Source organism: Mobula hypostoma, chromosome 7 (genome assembly GCF_963921235.1).
Source record: "Mobula hypostoma chromosome 7, sMobHyp1.1, whole genome shotgun sequence".
NCBI classification, from domain to species: domain Eukaryota; kingdom Metazoa; phylum Chordata; class Chondrichthyes; order Myliobatiformes; family Myliobatidae; genus Mobula; species Mobula hypostoma.
This window is the reverse complement of record NC_086103.1, coordinates 9,452,634-9,469,614: the sequence shown is the minus strand read 5'-3', so window position 1 is coordinate 9,469,614 and position 16,981 is coordinate 9,452,634. Positions and strand designations below refer to the sequence as shown.

Here is a 16,981-nt window from a genome sequence, read left to right as displayed (position 1 = left end):
CTTTAAGAGAGACCAAGCGTTACCCGCTGGATTGAGCGCTGGTACTGTCCGCCACAGAGGTACTGAAATGTGAGCGCGGAGTCTTCACACCCTCCAGACAAAGGAGCCACCTCCACGTACAGACACACACACACACAGAGCCCGCTGTGCTAACTGAGATACATCAGAGTAACGGGTATCATTGCAGAACGATCGTGCACGTTTGAAGAAGATGGGAACGACGCTCCAACAGAAGGTAACATTTCTGAAAGAGGAATTGCTTTACTGAAATTGTTGATTTATCTACAAATTGCATAAGTTATCAAACCAAGTTACGTCTGTGACAATCTTACACTAATTTCTAAATATTTAATCGGAAGACTGGAATATATTTCCGACAGCTTGGAAATGTTGACTGGACAGAGATCGTGGACACTAACAAGGCAAGTGTTGTGCTTTATTACGGTGTCCAGTTTTACTGATTTAATTTCTGGACAGATTCGCTACACAATTCCCGAAGAACTAAAACACGGAGCTTTTGTGGGGAACGTAGCTGACGATTTGGGATTAGACGTTGGTAAGCTATCAGCCAGGAGGCTGCGGATAGTTACTGATGCTTCAAAGCAATATTTGGAAGTAAATTTGGGAAATGGCATCCTATTCGTGAATGAAAAGATAGATAGAGAGCAGCTCTGTGGTCCTAGCTTCAACTGTTTTCTGCATCTGGAAATCGTTATTGAAAATCCACTTGAACTATACCGCATCGAAGTGGAAATTATGGATATAAATGATAACTCCCCAAGTTTCTTGAGAAAGGATCTCTCTTTGGAAATTATAGAATCAGCTTTGCCGGGCACACGATTCCCTCTCGAAAGCGCTCACGATCCCGACGTGGGTACAAATTCCATCCGGACCTACAGGCTAAGTCCCAATGAGCATTTTATCCTGGATGTAGAGACGCGAAGCGATCACAGCAAATATGCCGAGTTAGTGCTGGAGAAATCGCTGGACCGAGAACAACAACAAATCCATCAACTCATTCTGACTGCAGTTGACGGCGGGATTCCAGTCCGATCGGGCAGCGCGCTACTTTCCATTATTGTACTAGATGCCAATGACAATCAACCTGTCTTCCAACAGACAACTTACAAAGTTTCCTTGGAAGAAAATGCAACAAAGGGAACATTGGTGTTAAAACTGAATGCCAGCGACTTGGATGCAGGCTCCAATGGTGCGATAGTATATTCCTTCAGTCGACATACTCCCCCTAGAGTACAGGAACTGTTTAATGTTGATTCCCAGACAGGTGAAATTAGAGTTAAAAGTGTTATCGATCACGAGGAAGTGAATAATTATGAATTCTACATACAAGCTAAGGATAAAGGTGGTCCATATGCAATACCTGCGCACTGCAAAGTTCTGGTTGATATTATAGATGTAAACGATAATGCTCCCGAAGTGATTCTAACTTCGCTGTCCAGCCCGGTGATGGAAGACGCGACGATCGGCACAGTAATCGCTCTCATCAGTGTCACCGATCCGGATTCGGGAAAGAATGGCCAAATCAACTGCTTGATTTCTCCGGACATTCCATTTAAAATTCAGTCGTCCTTTAATAACCACTACACACTGATGACAGCTGAGCCTCTCGACCGGGAAAAGGTATCAGAGTACAACATCACCATTACTGCCACGGATTCTGGACATCCTTCCCTTTCTACCTACAAGTCTATATTACTGAAGGTCTCAGATGTGAATGATAACGCGCCAAGATTTTCGAAGTCAGCCTACACAGTTTATGTCACTGAGAATAATCCACCCGGCGCCACAGTTTGCTCGGTGACAGCATTTGATCCAGATTCGAATCAAAACGCTTATCTGTCTTATTCTATCCTGGACCGCATGATTCAAGGATTACCTTCGAGAACCTATGTTTCAATCAACTCGGATAATGGAAAAGTTTACGCGCTACGTTCATTTGACTATGAGCAACTTAAGGATTTTCAAATCCAAATCCAGGCTCAGGATGCTGGGTTTCCACCGCTTAGTAGCACTGTGAAAGTCAATATAATTATCTTGGATCAGAATGATAACGCACCCGTTATTCTGTCCCCGCGGCCAAACAACGGTTCCGCTGCTCTTCAGACTGTACCGCGAACTGTTGATCCAGGCCAATTGGTAACCAAAATAATTGCCACGGATGCTGATTCTGGGAAGAATGCTAAGCTCTCCTATCAACTGCTACAGGCCACTGATCCAACTCTGTTCAACATAGCTGTCCATACAGGAGAAATAAGGACAACACGGCGCTTCGGTGACAAGGACGCGTCTAAGCAAAGGCTTCTCATCCTTGTGAAAGATAATGGCCAAGCGCCACTTTCGGCAACAGCCACCGTCATATTTTCAATAATAGATATCGTTACAGAAATTCTACCTGAAATCAGCAACTTGCCCGAACAGTCACAACAAAATTACAACTTAACCTTTTACCTAATAATCAGCCTGGGGTCCTTTTCACTTCTGTTCATCGTGGCTATAGTTATTATCTCTGCCATTAAATGCCACCAGTATATAAATAATGTCCGCGATCACAGCACACCTTTTTGGAATTGCAGCTGTCTTCAACATCTCAACTCGCCAGATATATTGAAAACATCAAATATAAATCTTCAAGTCACAGCGAGTTCCAAAGTACCATCTGATTTTTTGGAAGTGGGGGGAAGTGAGCCCGCCTCACAACTGTATTATTACAAGGTCTGTTTGACTCCGGAATCTGCTAAGAGCGATTTTACTTTCCTCAAACCATACAGTCCAGCAAAATCCAAAGTCGGAGTTACTAAAGCAGACACGACTGGAGTGGAATGGAATGCGCCAAAAACTTTAAATAACGACATGTCGGAATCAAATTGCAAAGTCAAGGCCACTAAGTATCGTCAGTGGGATGGAAATCCAGCCAATCAGGTGGGAAGTTGATTTATCCAATTACCTAGCCATGACCAATGTTGAGATCTCCTTATTGTTACATTTTCATTTTAACCACGTTTATTTTAATCTATTTATTTATTTGTGTGACCCGTACTCTTTTTTATATCACCCAAATGTCAGTTGAGCAAACGGTTCTGACTTCAGTAGTTGTTACTCGATCAGGTAAATTATGCATTAAATAATAGTTGGGTTACTGAGTTGAAGTGAAAATGTATGTGTCCACATTAAAAACACTAGTTAAAATTATCTCCCGTTAGTTGTGCCTACCAATAGAAACATCGAATGGAAGGAAGCGTAGCTCAAAAAAATCTACTTAAATTATTTGGTCGTTCAGAAGTTCTGTTACATGTGTGTCATATGTGGTTGCATGTGCGTTTATATGTGATTTGCCATAACTCGTTTCTTTGCAACTTAATTTAGAAATACTGATTAAAACTTTGCCATCTAGAGTGGATTTTAGATTATTTAATAATGGCGTCAGACAATTTACTGCACAACGCTCTGATGTTTGAGCAAGCAATACAATTGCTTTTCATTAGCAGTCAAAAGGACTATGGTGGATTAAAAGTCTGGTTTAATCAATGCTTTATGAATTGATTAGTATTTGAACGTAAAGCAGAGAGTTTATCCTGAGAAAGTGTAAAACTGCACACACGACGTTGACAGAGACACAGATCCTCAAAGACATAATCCTGTCCTAATCCTGTGGATCAAACAATCCTTATTGAAATGATCTGCAGAGTAGCAGTCAGTTTCTCATTATCAGAACAACTTTTGACTGATTTGAAAACAACAGTGATAATGAATTACAGGTCAGCCAGACGCCTAAGGTTGAGGGAAAAAAAAAACATGCTTTGATTGAATGTATGTTTTTCTACATCTTTACTGAAGCCTTCATTTATAATTCGGTTGGAAAATTTTCCACACGGGCACTGTCAGTTGCTGAAGGGTAAATTCAATCAGTATTACAACAAAGCTATACATAAGCAACTCTTTGCGAATTTTAATTGGTTTCTGCTTCGTAGTATTGAAAGAATATAGCAGCATTTTTATGCCAACTGAGACATGTATGCAAGACTTCTGAGATCAGCTGCAGGGGTAGTGTCACAAAGGTTGATGTTTTCCATAGAGAACAATGTAAAGCCAACTTGAAGAAGCCTCAATCAATTATGAACTTAATTTTGAAAGAATAAAAAATAACACACAGTATTGTTACCACTCCTTCTCCAAGATCCAGCCAAGTGAGGATGTATTCCTCTACATGCAAGCACTACAGTGGTTGATGGTTCCTCTCAAACTTCTTCAGTATTGGCTTGCAAAGTACCCATGTTCAGTTCCCTTTAGAAAATTAGAGCTAATCTAATTTTTATTGCCATTGGAATCTTGATGACCTCCCTCAATTAAAAGCAACATGCATTTTGCTTATCCAACATGAGTTTCATGTTAACCCATATTAACTAAAATTATTTAACCATTCACTAGTTCTGTATGAAACAAGTCACAGAGTGTTGATGTACATACAGAGCAAAGAGGAAGGCACGGGAAGACTAAGCAATTGCACAGTTCAATGAAAGAATTCAAGCTGCTGTTAAGGCTCAAGGATAATTTGCCTTCAATCATTTATAAGACAAATGCATCACTTACAATGCCAGCTTTAGCTGTATGCTCCTCATCACCCATGACAAGATTGCCCATCCAACAAAGAATATCTTACCCAGTATTATTAAGGAGGGAAGAGCAGGATTTAAGCCATGGAGATATATTTCCAAGTTTGAGTACTGTTTAACATAGAAGAATTTCTGAAGTCGACTGTGGCAGCAATCATGGATTTAAGTAGTGCTGTTATCCTTGCTTTAGGAAAAAATATATCAGCAAAGTGTGAATCCACATTGCAATAACATTGGAAGAAGTAACTAATTAGGTCAAGGTTTCCCAACCTCTTTTTTGCCATGGATCAATTCTATTAAGCAAGGGGCCTGTGGACCACAGGCTGGGAACCCCTGATTTTGGCTATTAGATAAGCTGCCAGGTAAGTGAGCTCATTTTAAGTGAACTGTATAAAAATCTCTTAAATATATTAATGATCTGGATGATGGGGTGGTAAATTGGATTAGTAAGTATGCAGATGATACTAAGATAGGTGGCATTGTGGATAATGAAGGTGGTTTTCAGAGCTTGCAGAGAGATTAGGAGTTGCGATGTAATGTTGAAATTGTATAAGACATTGGTGAGGCCAGATTTGGAGTATTGTGTACAGTTCTGGTCGCTGAATTATAGGAAAGATGTCACAAAAATTGAGAGTACAGAGGAAATTTACTAAAATGTTGCCTGGGTTTCATCTAAGTTACAGAGAAAGGTTGAACAAGTTAGGTCTTTATTCTTTGGAATGTAGAAGGTTGAGTGGCAACTTGATAGAGGTATTTAAAATAATGAGGGGGATAGATAGAGTCGACGTGGATAAGCTTTTTCCATTGAGAGTGGGGAGATGCACACAAGAGGACATGAGTTGAGAGTAAATGGGCAAAAGTTTAGGGGTAACATGAGGGGGAATTTCTTTACTCAGAGAGTGGTAGCTGTGTGGAACGAGCTTCCAGCAGAAGTGGTTGAGGCAGGTTCGATGTTGTCATTTAAAATTAAATTGGACAGCTATATGGACAGGAAAGGAATGGAGGGTTATGGGCTGAGTGCAGGTCGGTGGGACTAGGTGAGAGTAAGAGATCGGCACGGACTAGAATTGCTGAGATGGCCTGCTTCTGTGCCGTAATTGTTATATGGTTAAATATTGCTGCCTAGTCAACTACGATCTATCACACTCATGACTTTTGGTCAAATGAAAATGTTGTGTAGGTTTAGCTGCATAATTTAAGGATTGAATAATTTTGGCAGAACTTGCAGCAATTGAAAGCTGTACAGTAATGAACAACATTCATTTTATCACATTAGAAGAGACCAATAGAGAAACCATTAAAAGTTATTTTGCTTTAGACATTGTGATGCTGTCATGTCCTGGTGGTCAGATGACTGACGTGCAACTCTTCCGAGCATCTTTTCATCCCAAGTACGACAAGATTCTAGAAAAAGAAGAAGATTCATTGATCTCCATCCACCTCAGTTTTCACTAGACTAAAGGATGCCTTTAATTTAATCCTTGACTGAATATTTTTTGATTTGATGAACTGACTGAGGCAATTTAGATCTATCCATTACTTCTGATCTTACAGTTCAGCAGAGCATGTTTCTGTTGTGGCTACTTTGGGGTGATGTCCATTTAAGTGTTCTTGAAGTTCAACCAAGCAAGAATGAATTTGTGGTATGCATAAGGGAATTGATCTGTCACCCCCAGGAAAATCTCAAAGATACAGAATTTAGACTATTGTTCCAAAGCAATATTTTGCGGACTTTCCAAGCTATTTACACCATTGCATGGTCTGACTCTTTCTCTTTCCTTTCCTTTCTTGACAAGCCATTTCCATTTTGGGGGATACCATTGCCAGAACCACTCAGTAAAACCTTCTATAAGAACTCAATTTCATTCCCTCTTTTCTACTGTCATTATAGCCATGCCAATGACCAACTCCTTCCTAGACCATGGCCTCTCATGTATGCTAGACAGGAAGCCATACCTACTTACTAAAGATGAAAAGAACAGCCATTATGAAAAATCTAATTTGTAAGCTGAAAGCACTTTCATGACTCAGTTGGCTGAATAGCACCTGTAGGAGGAGCAAAACAGGAACATTGAGGGCGATCCTTCAGTTGAATCAGGAAAGAGAGGAAATAAATTTTTTTTAAGTTGCAGGTTAGTGGCAGATGATCTGCCTGTTATACCATGAGTCCATGAGGCTATTATACCATGCCTGCCTGTTATACTATTGCATTATCATTTGCTGTTAGTAACCCTGAAAAGCTTGAGGAAAGTTATAAAGATAAATTTGTACGAACATAGAAGTTCTCAGAGATATGAATTGATGATCTATAGCTGATTATTTTGACACAGATAGAGAATACAAGGTCCAGAAAACGGTTGAATTGACTAACTAGGCCATAAGGCTGCTATATGCCTAGATGGAAGATGACATGCCATTTTTCAAGTTATGTTGGTCCTTACCCAAATAATGCAGAAGGATGCAGACAGTTGAGTTAGTGTTGGAATTTAAATATCAGAGAAATGGAAAAAAAAACAGGGTCACCAAAACAGTCGCTCAATCCACACTTACTTTCTCAAAAACAAAGAACACCACATTATAGGCATGTGGTTCAGTGCACTTGAATAGAAGAAGGGCCAAGGAATCACTGCTTCATCTGAAAAGGCAATTTGAGTATTGAGATGGTGGAGAGGAAAGTTTTGGCATCTCCTGTAGTGCTATGGGTGCAGTGTAGTAAAAAGAAAAAAAAGAAACATTTTTTTGAGATGGAAGAGCAGGTTAATAATTTGACATGGGAACAATCTCTTCAGAAGGCTAAAAGACAGGAAGAATGATGGTGGGGTCTTCTAAAATCTCTTTCAAGGTGGCAGAAAGTATGACGGTGATTCAGTGAATATGAATGCAGAGGCAGGGGTCTAAATGGAAGGAGAACACTGGAAGAGAGAAACTACAGTGATCTGGCTAGTGACGTGCCTTTACTTAAGAAGGCTACAAGGATAAGTCAGTGAACTGCAGGCCATTAAGTTTAACATCATTGATAGTAAACTACTGAAGGTGATTCGGAGAGACAGGATTTATCAGCTTTTGGAGAGGCAGAAATTTTTCAGCATGTCAGTGTGTGTGAAAAATTGTACCTCATGAATGTGAATTTTTTGACGAGGCGACAAAAGGATTCACAAGGGCATGTTGGTAAACTTTATTGGAATTTGACAAGGACTTGATTGAGAACTGGTTCAGAAGGTGAGATCATATGCAATCCAGTGTGACCGAGCCAAATGGATACAGAATTGGCTTGGTGGAGGATTGTTTTTCAGATTGGAGGCATTTGTCCAGCAATGTACAGCAATGATCATTGCTACTTTTTCTGTTGTTTATCATAAATTAAAGAGTATTTTTTAATTAAAAAGTTTGTGGATGATGCCAGTATTGGCAGTGTCATGCACAGTGAACAAATTTGTCTAAATTTACAAATTTCTCGATCAATACGGAAACAAAGCTAATGAACTGAAGATAGAATTTAACTCAGTAAAGTGTGACATGATGTATCTTAGGACGCTAAATTAGGGCTGGACTTAAACAATAACGACAGGGTCCTGGGGAGTGTTACAGAGCTGAGAGACCTTGAAGTATACCAGCATATTGTTTCTTGAAAGTGGTGATACAAGCAGACAAATTGGTGTAGAAGGCATATTGAATACAAGAGCTGGCAAGCCATAGTACAAGGATATAAAGCGCAGGTGAGATTCCACCTAAAATATTGTGCGTATTTACGTTGTGTAGAAAGGATGTAATTAAACAAGAGAGCATGGAAAATAATTCCCAACGATGTTGCTGGAACAGGTGGGGTTGAGTAAAAATGAGAGACTCAATAGACTGGGATTGTTTACCCTTGGGGACAAAGGCTGAGAGGTGACCATATGGAGGTTTATAAACTCTTAAGTGGCATAGATAAAATGTATGGTCACAGTCTTTTTAACAGAGTATGGGTGGCTAATACTAGAAGGCATAGATTAAATGTGAGAGGGGACAATTTAAATGGAACTTGACATTTTCTACACAGAGGTGATTATGCAGAGGCATGTCTAGTGTAGGCATCTCCTGACACAGAATTAAGCACAGGTTTCAGGATGCAATAGAAATAAACGCTCAAGAAATGCTGTACAATTCGAATATATTCCCTTGTCTGCACTTTCCCCTCCAGAAACTACTGCATTCTCTGTATAATTCTGAACTTACCTTATGTTTTATCATATTTTAGATCATTGAAAAAGACATAGTACAGCAGAGCCCCTTGGTTCATGATCGTGTGCAGACATTTTAAGTTATTCCAAGATCAATAGTAATCACACCTCTGTGTGAGATGTGTGAATTGTGAGAGACATCCAGCCTCCCAGATAACAGCATCTGCATCAGGTTTACCAAACTATAGGTCAGAGAATGTGCTGAGAATCTGGTGCTGCAACTTAATGAGTTTCGGCTGTCATGGGAAACTGAGGAGATGAGAGAAATCGGCGACATGGGTGCAGTCACTCCAAAGTTGCAGGAGGGCAGGTAGCTAGGTGACTGTCAGAAGGGTAAGGAAATGTACAGTACAGAGTACTCATATAGATGTTCCTGTTAATAATAAGTATACTGTTTTGGATACTGTTGAGGGAGATGACTGACCAGCGAGGGTGGGGTACAGTGACAAGGTCTCTAGCACTGAGCCTGGTGCTGTGGCTCAGAAGGAAAGCTGGGAAGAAGAAAACTGCAGTAGTGATAGAGGGTTCCATAGTGAAAGGAATAGTCACAAGATCCTGTGGACATGATAGAGACACCCAGATACAGGTCGTCTCCCAGGTGCCAAGGTCAGGGAAGTCTTGGATCATGTCCATGACATTCTGAAGGAGGAGCGTGAGCAGCCAGAGGGCTTCGTACATATTGGCACCAATGGCATATATAGGAAAAGTATGGAGGTCCTGAAGAGAAGATCTAGGATGAGCTAAAAAACAGATCCAGAAACCTAAAAGCAGGTCTTGCAGGATACCAAGCTCTGGATTGCAAACTGTGTCATGCACCAGTGAGGGTAAGAATAGGATGATTTGGTAATGAATGCATGGTTGAGGAACTGATACGGGGGCAGGGTTTCTGATTTCTGGGAAAGTGTAACCAGTACAAAAGGGAGCAGTTAAACATGAACATGATGGGGATCAATATCCTTGTGGTCAGGTTTGCCAGAGCTTTTGGGAAGAGTTTAAATTAACTTGGCAGGGTGTGTGTATTAATTTACAAGCAGAGGCAGAATGTGGAGAGATTAGCAGGAGGGCAGGCAGATGATAGGGCAAAATTGTAGACAGTGGAATGAGTTGCAGTATAAAAGGATACAAAATCAAACATGGCGATGAATACAGGACTGAAGGTGTAAAATATGAATGTATGCAGTTGATGGAATAAGGTAGATAATCTTGTTACATTGTTGAAGATTGGCAGATATGATAGACATAGAACAGAATAGTACAGCACAGTACAGGCCCTTTGGCCCACAATATTGTGCCGACTCTCAAACCCTGCCTCCCATATAAGCCCCCACCTTAGATTCCTCCATATACCTGTCTAGTAGACTCTTAAACTTCACTAGTGTATCTGCCTCCACCACTGACTCAGGCAGTGCATTCCACGCACCAACCACTCTCAGTAAAAAACCTTCCTCTAATATCCCCCTTGAACTTTCCACCCCTTACCTTAAAGCCATGTCCTCTCGTATTGAGCAGTGATGCCCTGGGGAAGAGGCGCTGGCTATCCACTATCTATTCCTCTTATTATCTTGTACACATCTATCATGTCTCCTCTCATCCTCCTTCTCTCCAAAGAATAAAGCCCTAGCTCCCTTAATCTCTGATCATAATGCATACTTTCTAAACCAGGCAGCATCCTGGTAAGTGTACCCTTTCCAATGCATCCACATCCTTCCTATAGTGAGGTGACCAGAAGGGGACACAGTACTCCAAGTGTGGCCTAACCAGAGTTTTATAGAGCTGCATCATTACATCACGACTCTTAAACTCTATCCCTCAACTTATGAAAGCTAACACCCCATAAGTTTTCTTAACTACCCTATCCACCTGTGAGGCAACTTTCAGGGATCTGTGGACATGTACCCCAAGATCCCTCTGCTCCTCCACACTACCAAGTATCCTGCTATTTACTTTGTACTCTGCCTTGGATTTTGTCCTTCCGAAGTGTACCACCTCACACTTCTCAGGGTTGAACTCCATCTGCCACTTCTCAGCCCACTTCTGCATCCTATCAATGTCTCTCTGCAATCTTTGACAATCCTCTACACTATCTACAACACCACCAACCTTTGTGTCGTCTGCAAACTTGCCAACCCACCCTTCTATCCCCACATCCAGGTCGTTAATAAAAATCACGAAAAGTAGAGGTCCCAGAACAGATCCTTGTGGGACACCACTGGTCACAGTCCTCCAATCTGAATGTATTCCCTCCACCACCACCCTCTGCCTTCTGCAGGCAAGCCAATTCTGAATCCATCTGGCTAAACTTCCCTGGATCCCATGCCTTCTAACTTTCTGGATAAGCCTACTGTGTGGAACCTTGTCAAATGCCTTACTAAAATCCATATAGATCACATCTACTGCACTACCTTCATCTATATGCCTGGTCACCTCCTCAAAGAACTCCATCAGGCTTGTTAGACACGATCTGCCCTTCACAAAGCCATGCTGACTGTCCCTGATCAGACCATGATTCTCTACATGCCCAGAGATCCTATCTCTAAGAATTTTTTCCAACAGCTTTCCCACCACAGACGTAAGGCTCACTAGTCTATAATTACCTGGACTATCCCTACTACCTTTTTTGAACAAGGGAACAACATTCGCCTCCCTCCAATCCTCCGGTACCATTCCCGTGGACAATGAGGACATAAAGATCCTAGCCAGAGGCTCAGCAATCTCTTCTCTCACCTCATGGAGCAGCCTGGGGAATACTCCGTCAGGCCCCGAGGACTTATCTGTCCTAATGTATTTTTACAACTCCAACACCTCCTCTCCCTTAATACCAACATGCTCCAGAACATCAGCCTCACTCATATTGTCCTCACCATCATCAAGTTCCCTCTCATTGGTGAATACCGAAGAGAAGTATTCTTTGAGGACCTCGCTCACTTCCACAGCCTCCAGGCACATCTTCCCACCTTTATCTCTAATCGGTCCTACCTTCACTCCTGTCATCCTTTTTTTCTTCACATAATTGAAGAATGCCTTGGGGTTTTCCTTTACCCTACTCGCCAAGGCCTTCTCATGCCCCCTTCTTGTTCTTCTCAGCCTCTCTTAAGCTCCTTTCTTGCTTCCCTATATTCCTCAATAGACCCATCTAATCCTTGCTTCCTAAACCTCATGTATGCTGCCTTCTTCCACCTGAATAGATTTTTACCTCACTTATCACCCATGGTTCCTTCACCCTACCATTCTTTATCTTCCTCACCGGGACAAGTTTATCCCTTACATCCCACAAGAGATCTCTAAACATCGACCACATGTCCATAGTACATTTTGCTGCAAAAACATCATCCCAATTCACACCTGCAAGTTCTAGCCTTATAGCCTCATAATTTGCCTTTCCCCAATTAAAATTTTTCCGGTCCTCTTTGATTCTATCCTTTTCTATGATAACTATAAAGGCCAGGGAGCGGTGGTCACTGTCCCCCAGATGCTCACCCACTAAGAAATCTGTGACCTGACCCAGTTCATTACCTAGTACTAGATCTAGTATGGCATTCCCCCTGGTCGGCCTGTCCACATACTGTGACAGGAATCCATCCTGGACACACTTAACAAACTCTGCCCCATCTAAACCCTTGGAACTAACCAGGTGCCAATCAATATTAGGGAAGTTAAAGTCACCCATGATAACAACCCTGTTATTTTTACACTTTTCCAAAATCTGCCTCCCAATCTGTTCCTCTGTATCTCTGCTGCTACCAGGGGGCCTATAGAATACCCCCAGTAGAGTAACTGCTCCCTTCCTGTTCCTGACTTCCACTCATACTGACTCAAAAGAGGATCCTGCTACATTACCTACCCTTTCTGTAGCTGTAATAGTATCCCTGACCAGTAATGCCACCCCTCCTCCCCTTTTTCCACCCTCTCTATCCCTTTTAAAGCACTGAAATCCAGGAATATTGAGAATCCATTCCTGCCCTGGTGCCAGCCAAATCTCTGTAATGGCCACTACATCATAATTCCTTGTCTGTATCCAAGCTCTCAGTTCATCACCTTTGTTCCTGATGCTTCTTGCATTGAGGTACACACATTTCAGCCCTTCTACCTTACTGTCTTTGCACCGTTTATTCTGCTTCTCTTTCCTCAAACCCTCTCTGTATGTTAGATCTGGCTTTACTCTATGCACTTCTTTCACTGCTCTCTCGCTCTGGGTCCCATCCCCCTCGCCAATTAGTTTAAACCCTCCCGAACCATGCTAGCAAACCTACCTGCAAGGATATTGCTCTCCCTTGAGTTCAGGTGCAATCCATCCAATCTGTACAGGTCCCACATTTCCCAGAAGAGATCCCAATGATCTAAAAATCTAAAACCCTGCTCCCTGCACCAACTCCTCAGCCACGCACTCAACTGCCATCTCCTCCAATTCTTACCATCTCTGTCACGTAGCACTGGCAGCAATCCTGAGAACGTCACACTTGAGGTCCTGCTCTTCAGCCTTCTGCCTAATTCCCAAAACTCACACTTCAGGACCTCATCCCTCTTCCTGCCTATGTCGTTGGTCCCAACATGTATCATGACTTCTGGTTGCTTTCCCTCTCATACCAGGATGATGTTCTGGGTATTATTGAGCCATGGTTGAAAAAAAAATAATAACTGGGAGCTTAACATGCAAGGAAACACATTATATCAAAAGGCCAGGCAGGTAAGCAGAGCAGCTGGTGCGGCTCTGTTGATAAAGATGAAAACAAATATGTAGAAAGAAGTGACATAGGGTCAGAAGATGTAGAATCTGTGAGGACAAGTTATGAGAGTGCAAGGGTAAAAAGACCCTGATGGGAGTTATATACAGGCCTCCAAATAGTAGGCAATATGCGGGCTACATATTACAATGGGAGATAGAAAAGGCATGTCAAAAGGGCAAATGTTGTGATAGTCATGGGGGATTTCAATATGCAAGTAAATTGGAGAAATTAGGTTGGTAGTGGGTCCCATGCGACAGAATTTGTCGAATGTCTATTGGATGGCTATGTAGAGTAGCTTGTGGAGCCTACCAGGGAAAGGGTTATTCTGGATTTGGTGTTGCGTAATGAATGGGATTTAATTAGGGAGCATAAGGTAAAGGAAATCTTAGGTGGCAATGATCATAATAGGATGGAATTCACACCACAATTTGAAGTAAATGTGTCAGTATTACAGTGGAGTAAAAGGAATTACAGAAGCATGAGAGAGGAGTTGGCTATAATTGAATGGAAGGGAACACCAGCAGGGATGACAGCAGAGCAGCAATAGTTGGAGTGTCTGGGAGCAAGTCAGAAGGCACAAGATAGATACTTCCCAAAGAAGAACAAGTATTATAAAGCCAAGATGATGCCACCATGGCTGAAAAGGGAAGTCAAATCCAACATTAAGCCAATGAGAGGGCATATAATAGAGCACACATTAGTGGGAAATCAGAGTATTGGGAAACCAAAAACCAACAGAACAATCTAAAAAGCCTTAAAATGGAAAAAGATGAAAAATTAAGGCAAGATAGCCATTAATATCAAAGAGGATACCAAAAGTTTTTGTTTTCAGATATATAAAATGTAAAAGATGTGAGAGTAGACATTGGACTTGTGGAAAATGATGCTGAGGAGGTAGTAATGGGGGACAAGGAAATAGTGGACGATCTAACTAAGTATTTTGCATCAGTTGCCACTGTTGAAGACACTAGCAGTATGCCTGAAGCCTGAGAGCATCGGGGGAGAAGTGAGTGAGTTGCTATAACTATGGAACAATTGCTTGGAAAACTGAAAGAAGGTAGGTCTGAAGGAGTACAGCCCAGTGTTTTGGAAGAGGTAGCTGAAGAGATTGTGAAGACATTAATAATGATCTTTCAAGAATCAATGGATTCTGTTATGCCACTGGAAAACTGGAAATGTCACTCTTATAGAAGGGAGAGAGAAGGGAATTATAGGTCAGTTAGCCTGTTCTCAATAGCTGGGAAGGTGTTGGATTCGATTGACAAGGATCTGGTTTAGGGGTACTTGGAGGAACATGATAAAATAGCCCTAAGTCGTCATGGTTTCCATCAAGGAAAATCTTACCTGACAGGTCTTAGTATTCTTTAAGGAAATAACAACCAGGATAGACAAAGGAGGATGTTGCGTACCTGGATTTTCAGAAGGTCTTTGATTTGACAAGGTGCCATGCATGAGGTTGCATAACAAAATAAGAGCCCATGATATTACAGGAAAGATACTAGTGTGGATAGGGCATTGGCTGATTGGCAAGAGGCAAAGATTGGGAATAAAGGGAGTAATGATTAGCTGCCAGAAATTAGTGGAATTCCACAGTTGCTGATGTTGGGACCATTTCTGTTCACCGTGTATGTCACTAATTTGGATGACGGGACTGATGGCTCTACGGACAATATGAAGATAGGTGGAGAGACACGTAGTGCTGAGGAAACAGGGATGCTGCTGAAAGATTTAAACAGACTGGGGATTGGCCAAAGGAGTGGCAGATAGAACACAGTGTTAGAAAGTGTATTATCAGTGGAAGGAATAAAAGCATAGACTATCTTTTAAAATGGGGGGGGGAAATCAATACTCCGAGAAGCAAAGGGACTTTGAGTGGGCTAGAATATAAAATCAAGGATGCAATGCTGAGACTTTACAACGCACTAGTGAGACCACAAACGGAGTATCGTGAGCAGTTTTAGGCCCATATTTTAAGAAAGGATGTGCTGATGTTGGAGAGGGTTCAGAGGTGGTTCACAAGAATTATTCTGGGAATGAAAGGGTTATCATTTGAGGAAATATTGGTGGCTCTGGCCTGTAATTGCTGGAAATTAGCAGAATGAGGTGGAATCTCATTGAAATCCATTGAATGTGGGAAAAGTCTAGATAGCATGGATGTTTGCTATGGTGCAGGAGTCTAGGACCAGAGGGCACAGCCTCAGAATAGAGAGACATCTACTTAGAACCCAGATGAGGAGGAATTTCTGCAGCCAGAGGGTGGTGAATCTGTGGACTTACGTGCTGTAGGTGGCTGTGGAGGCCAGGTCATTGGGTGTATTTAATGTGCAGGTTGATATTTTCTTGATCAGTCAGGGCATGAAAGCTTATGGGGAGAAAGAAAAAAAGAATGGGAAAACGGATCAGCCATGATGAAATGGAGGAGCAGACCCGATGAGTGAAATGGTCTCATTCTGCTCCTTATAACCCTTTTCTGCCGCAAAACTCAATTTTTCATCTACATACCAATCTATGAGACTCTTCATTGTTCCTAATATGTGTCTCTACAACTACTCAGCAGTGCTTTGCATGTACTTACTCTGGGTAAATGAAAGCTGTTATGTCTTGTAACTTCCAAACATTAAACTAATTCAAAGGAAGATAGGGGAGTCTGAAATTTAAGTCTGACTTCTGGTTTACTTTAAGCGAGGAGCACACATATCATGTGGTAGCATGATGACAGAGAATTCACATATTTTTCCATATAACTTGTGAATTATTTAATAAAGAAAGAATACTTAATCAGACAATAGTTACAAAATTACTCAAATACTACTGAAATATTAAATACACAACACTCCCCCTATAAATTCCAACTCAATAAACAATACAACTCAAACATGTACACAGTCTATAATATAATACACTACTATATACAGACATCCACAGAATAGTAAACTTTAAATTCTTCAATTTAGGCCATAAGATTTCATCACTATGGATGTTTTCTTATGCTTGTAGGATAGCATCTTTCCCGACAAGGTGGATCCCTCTGCTTGGCAGGTGAATATATTGTGCCTGTTAAAACAAATTGAGGTCTGGGGCCTCTCCTCCATGGTGTTTATAGGTGTTGACTCTGAGAATGTGAAAGTCCCGATAGTTCTGGACACCTTTGGAAAATAAGGTTCCTGCTGGATTCCAAGAGGAGGAATTTCTAGAATGCCTATGAGATGGCTTTTCAGAGCAGCTCGTGGTTAAGCCCACTAGAGAATCATCTATTCTGGATTGGATGTTGTGCAATGAATTCAATAGAGAGGCACACACTCCACTGGTCACCAGCCTCTATACAGATTATGACACATTTTTAACCACTCTTTGCCTTCTGTGGCCAAGCCAATTCTGGACCCACAAAGCAAGGTCCCCTTGGATC

General features: G+C 41.5%; 1 protein-coding gene across 1 annotated transcript in view; it reads left to right on the top strand.

The window, feature by feature from the left end:
* The first annotated feature begins 387 nt into the window (after positions 1-387).
* Positions 388-16,981, top strand: part of LOC134349120 (protocadherin-10-like) — a 167,378-nt gene continuing 150,784 nt past the window's right edge. The window contains exon 1 of the mRNA XM_063053007.1: positions 388-2,940. Within this exon, the coding sequence (XP_062909077.1) occupies positions 388-2,940 (2,553 nt within the window). The remainder of the gene's footprint in view (positions 2,941-16,981) is intronic.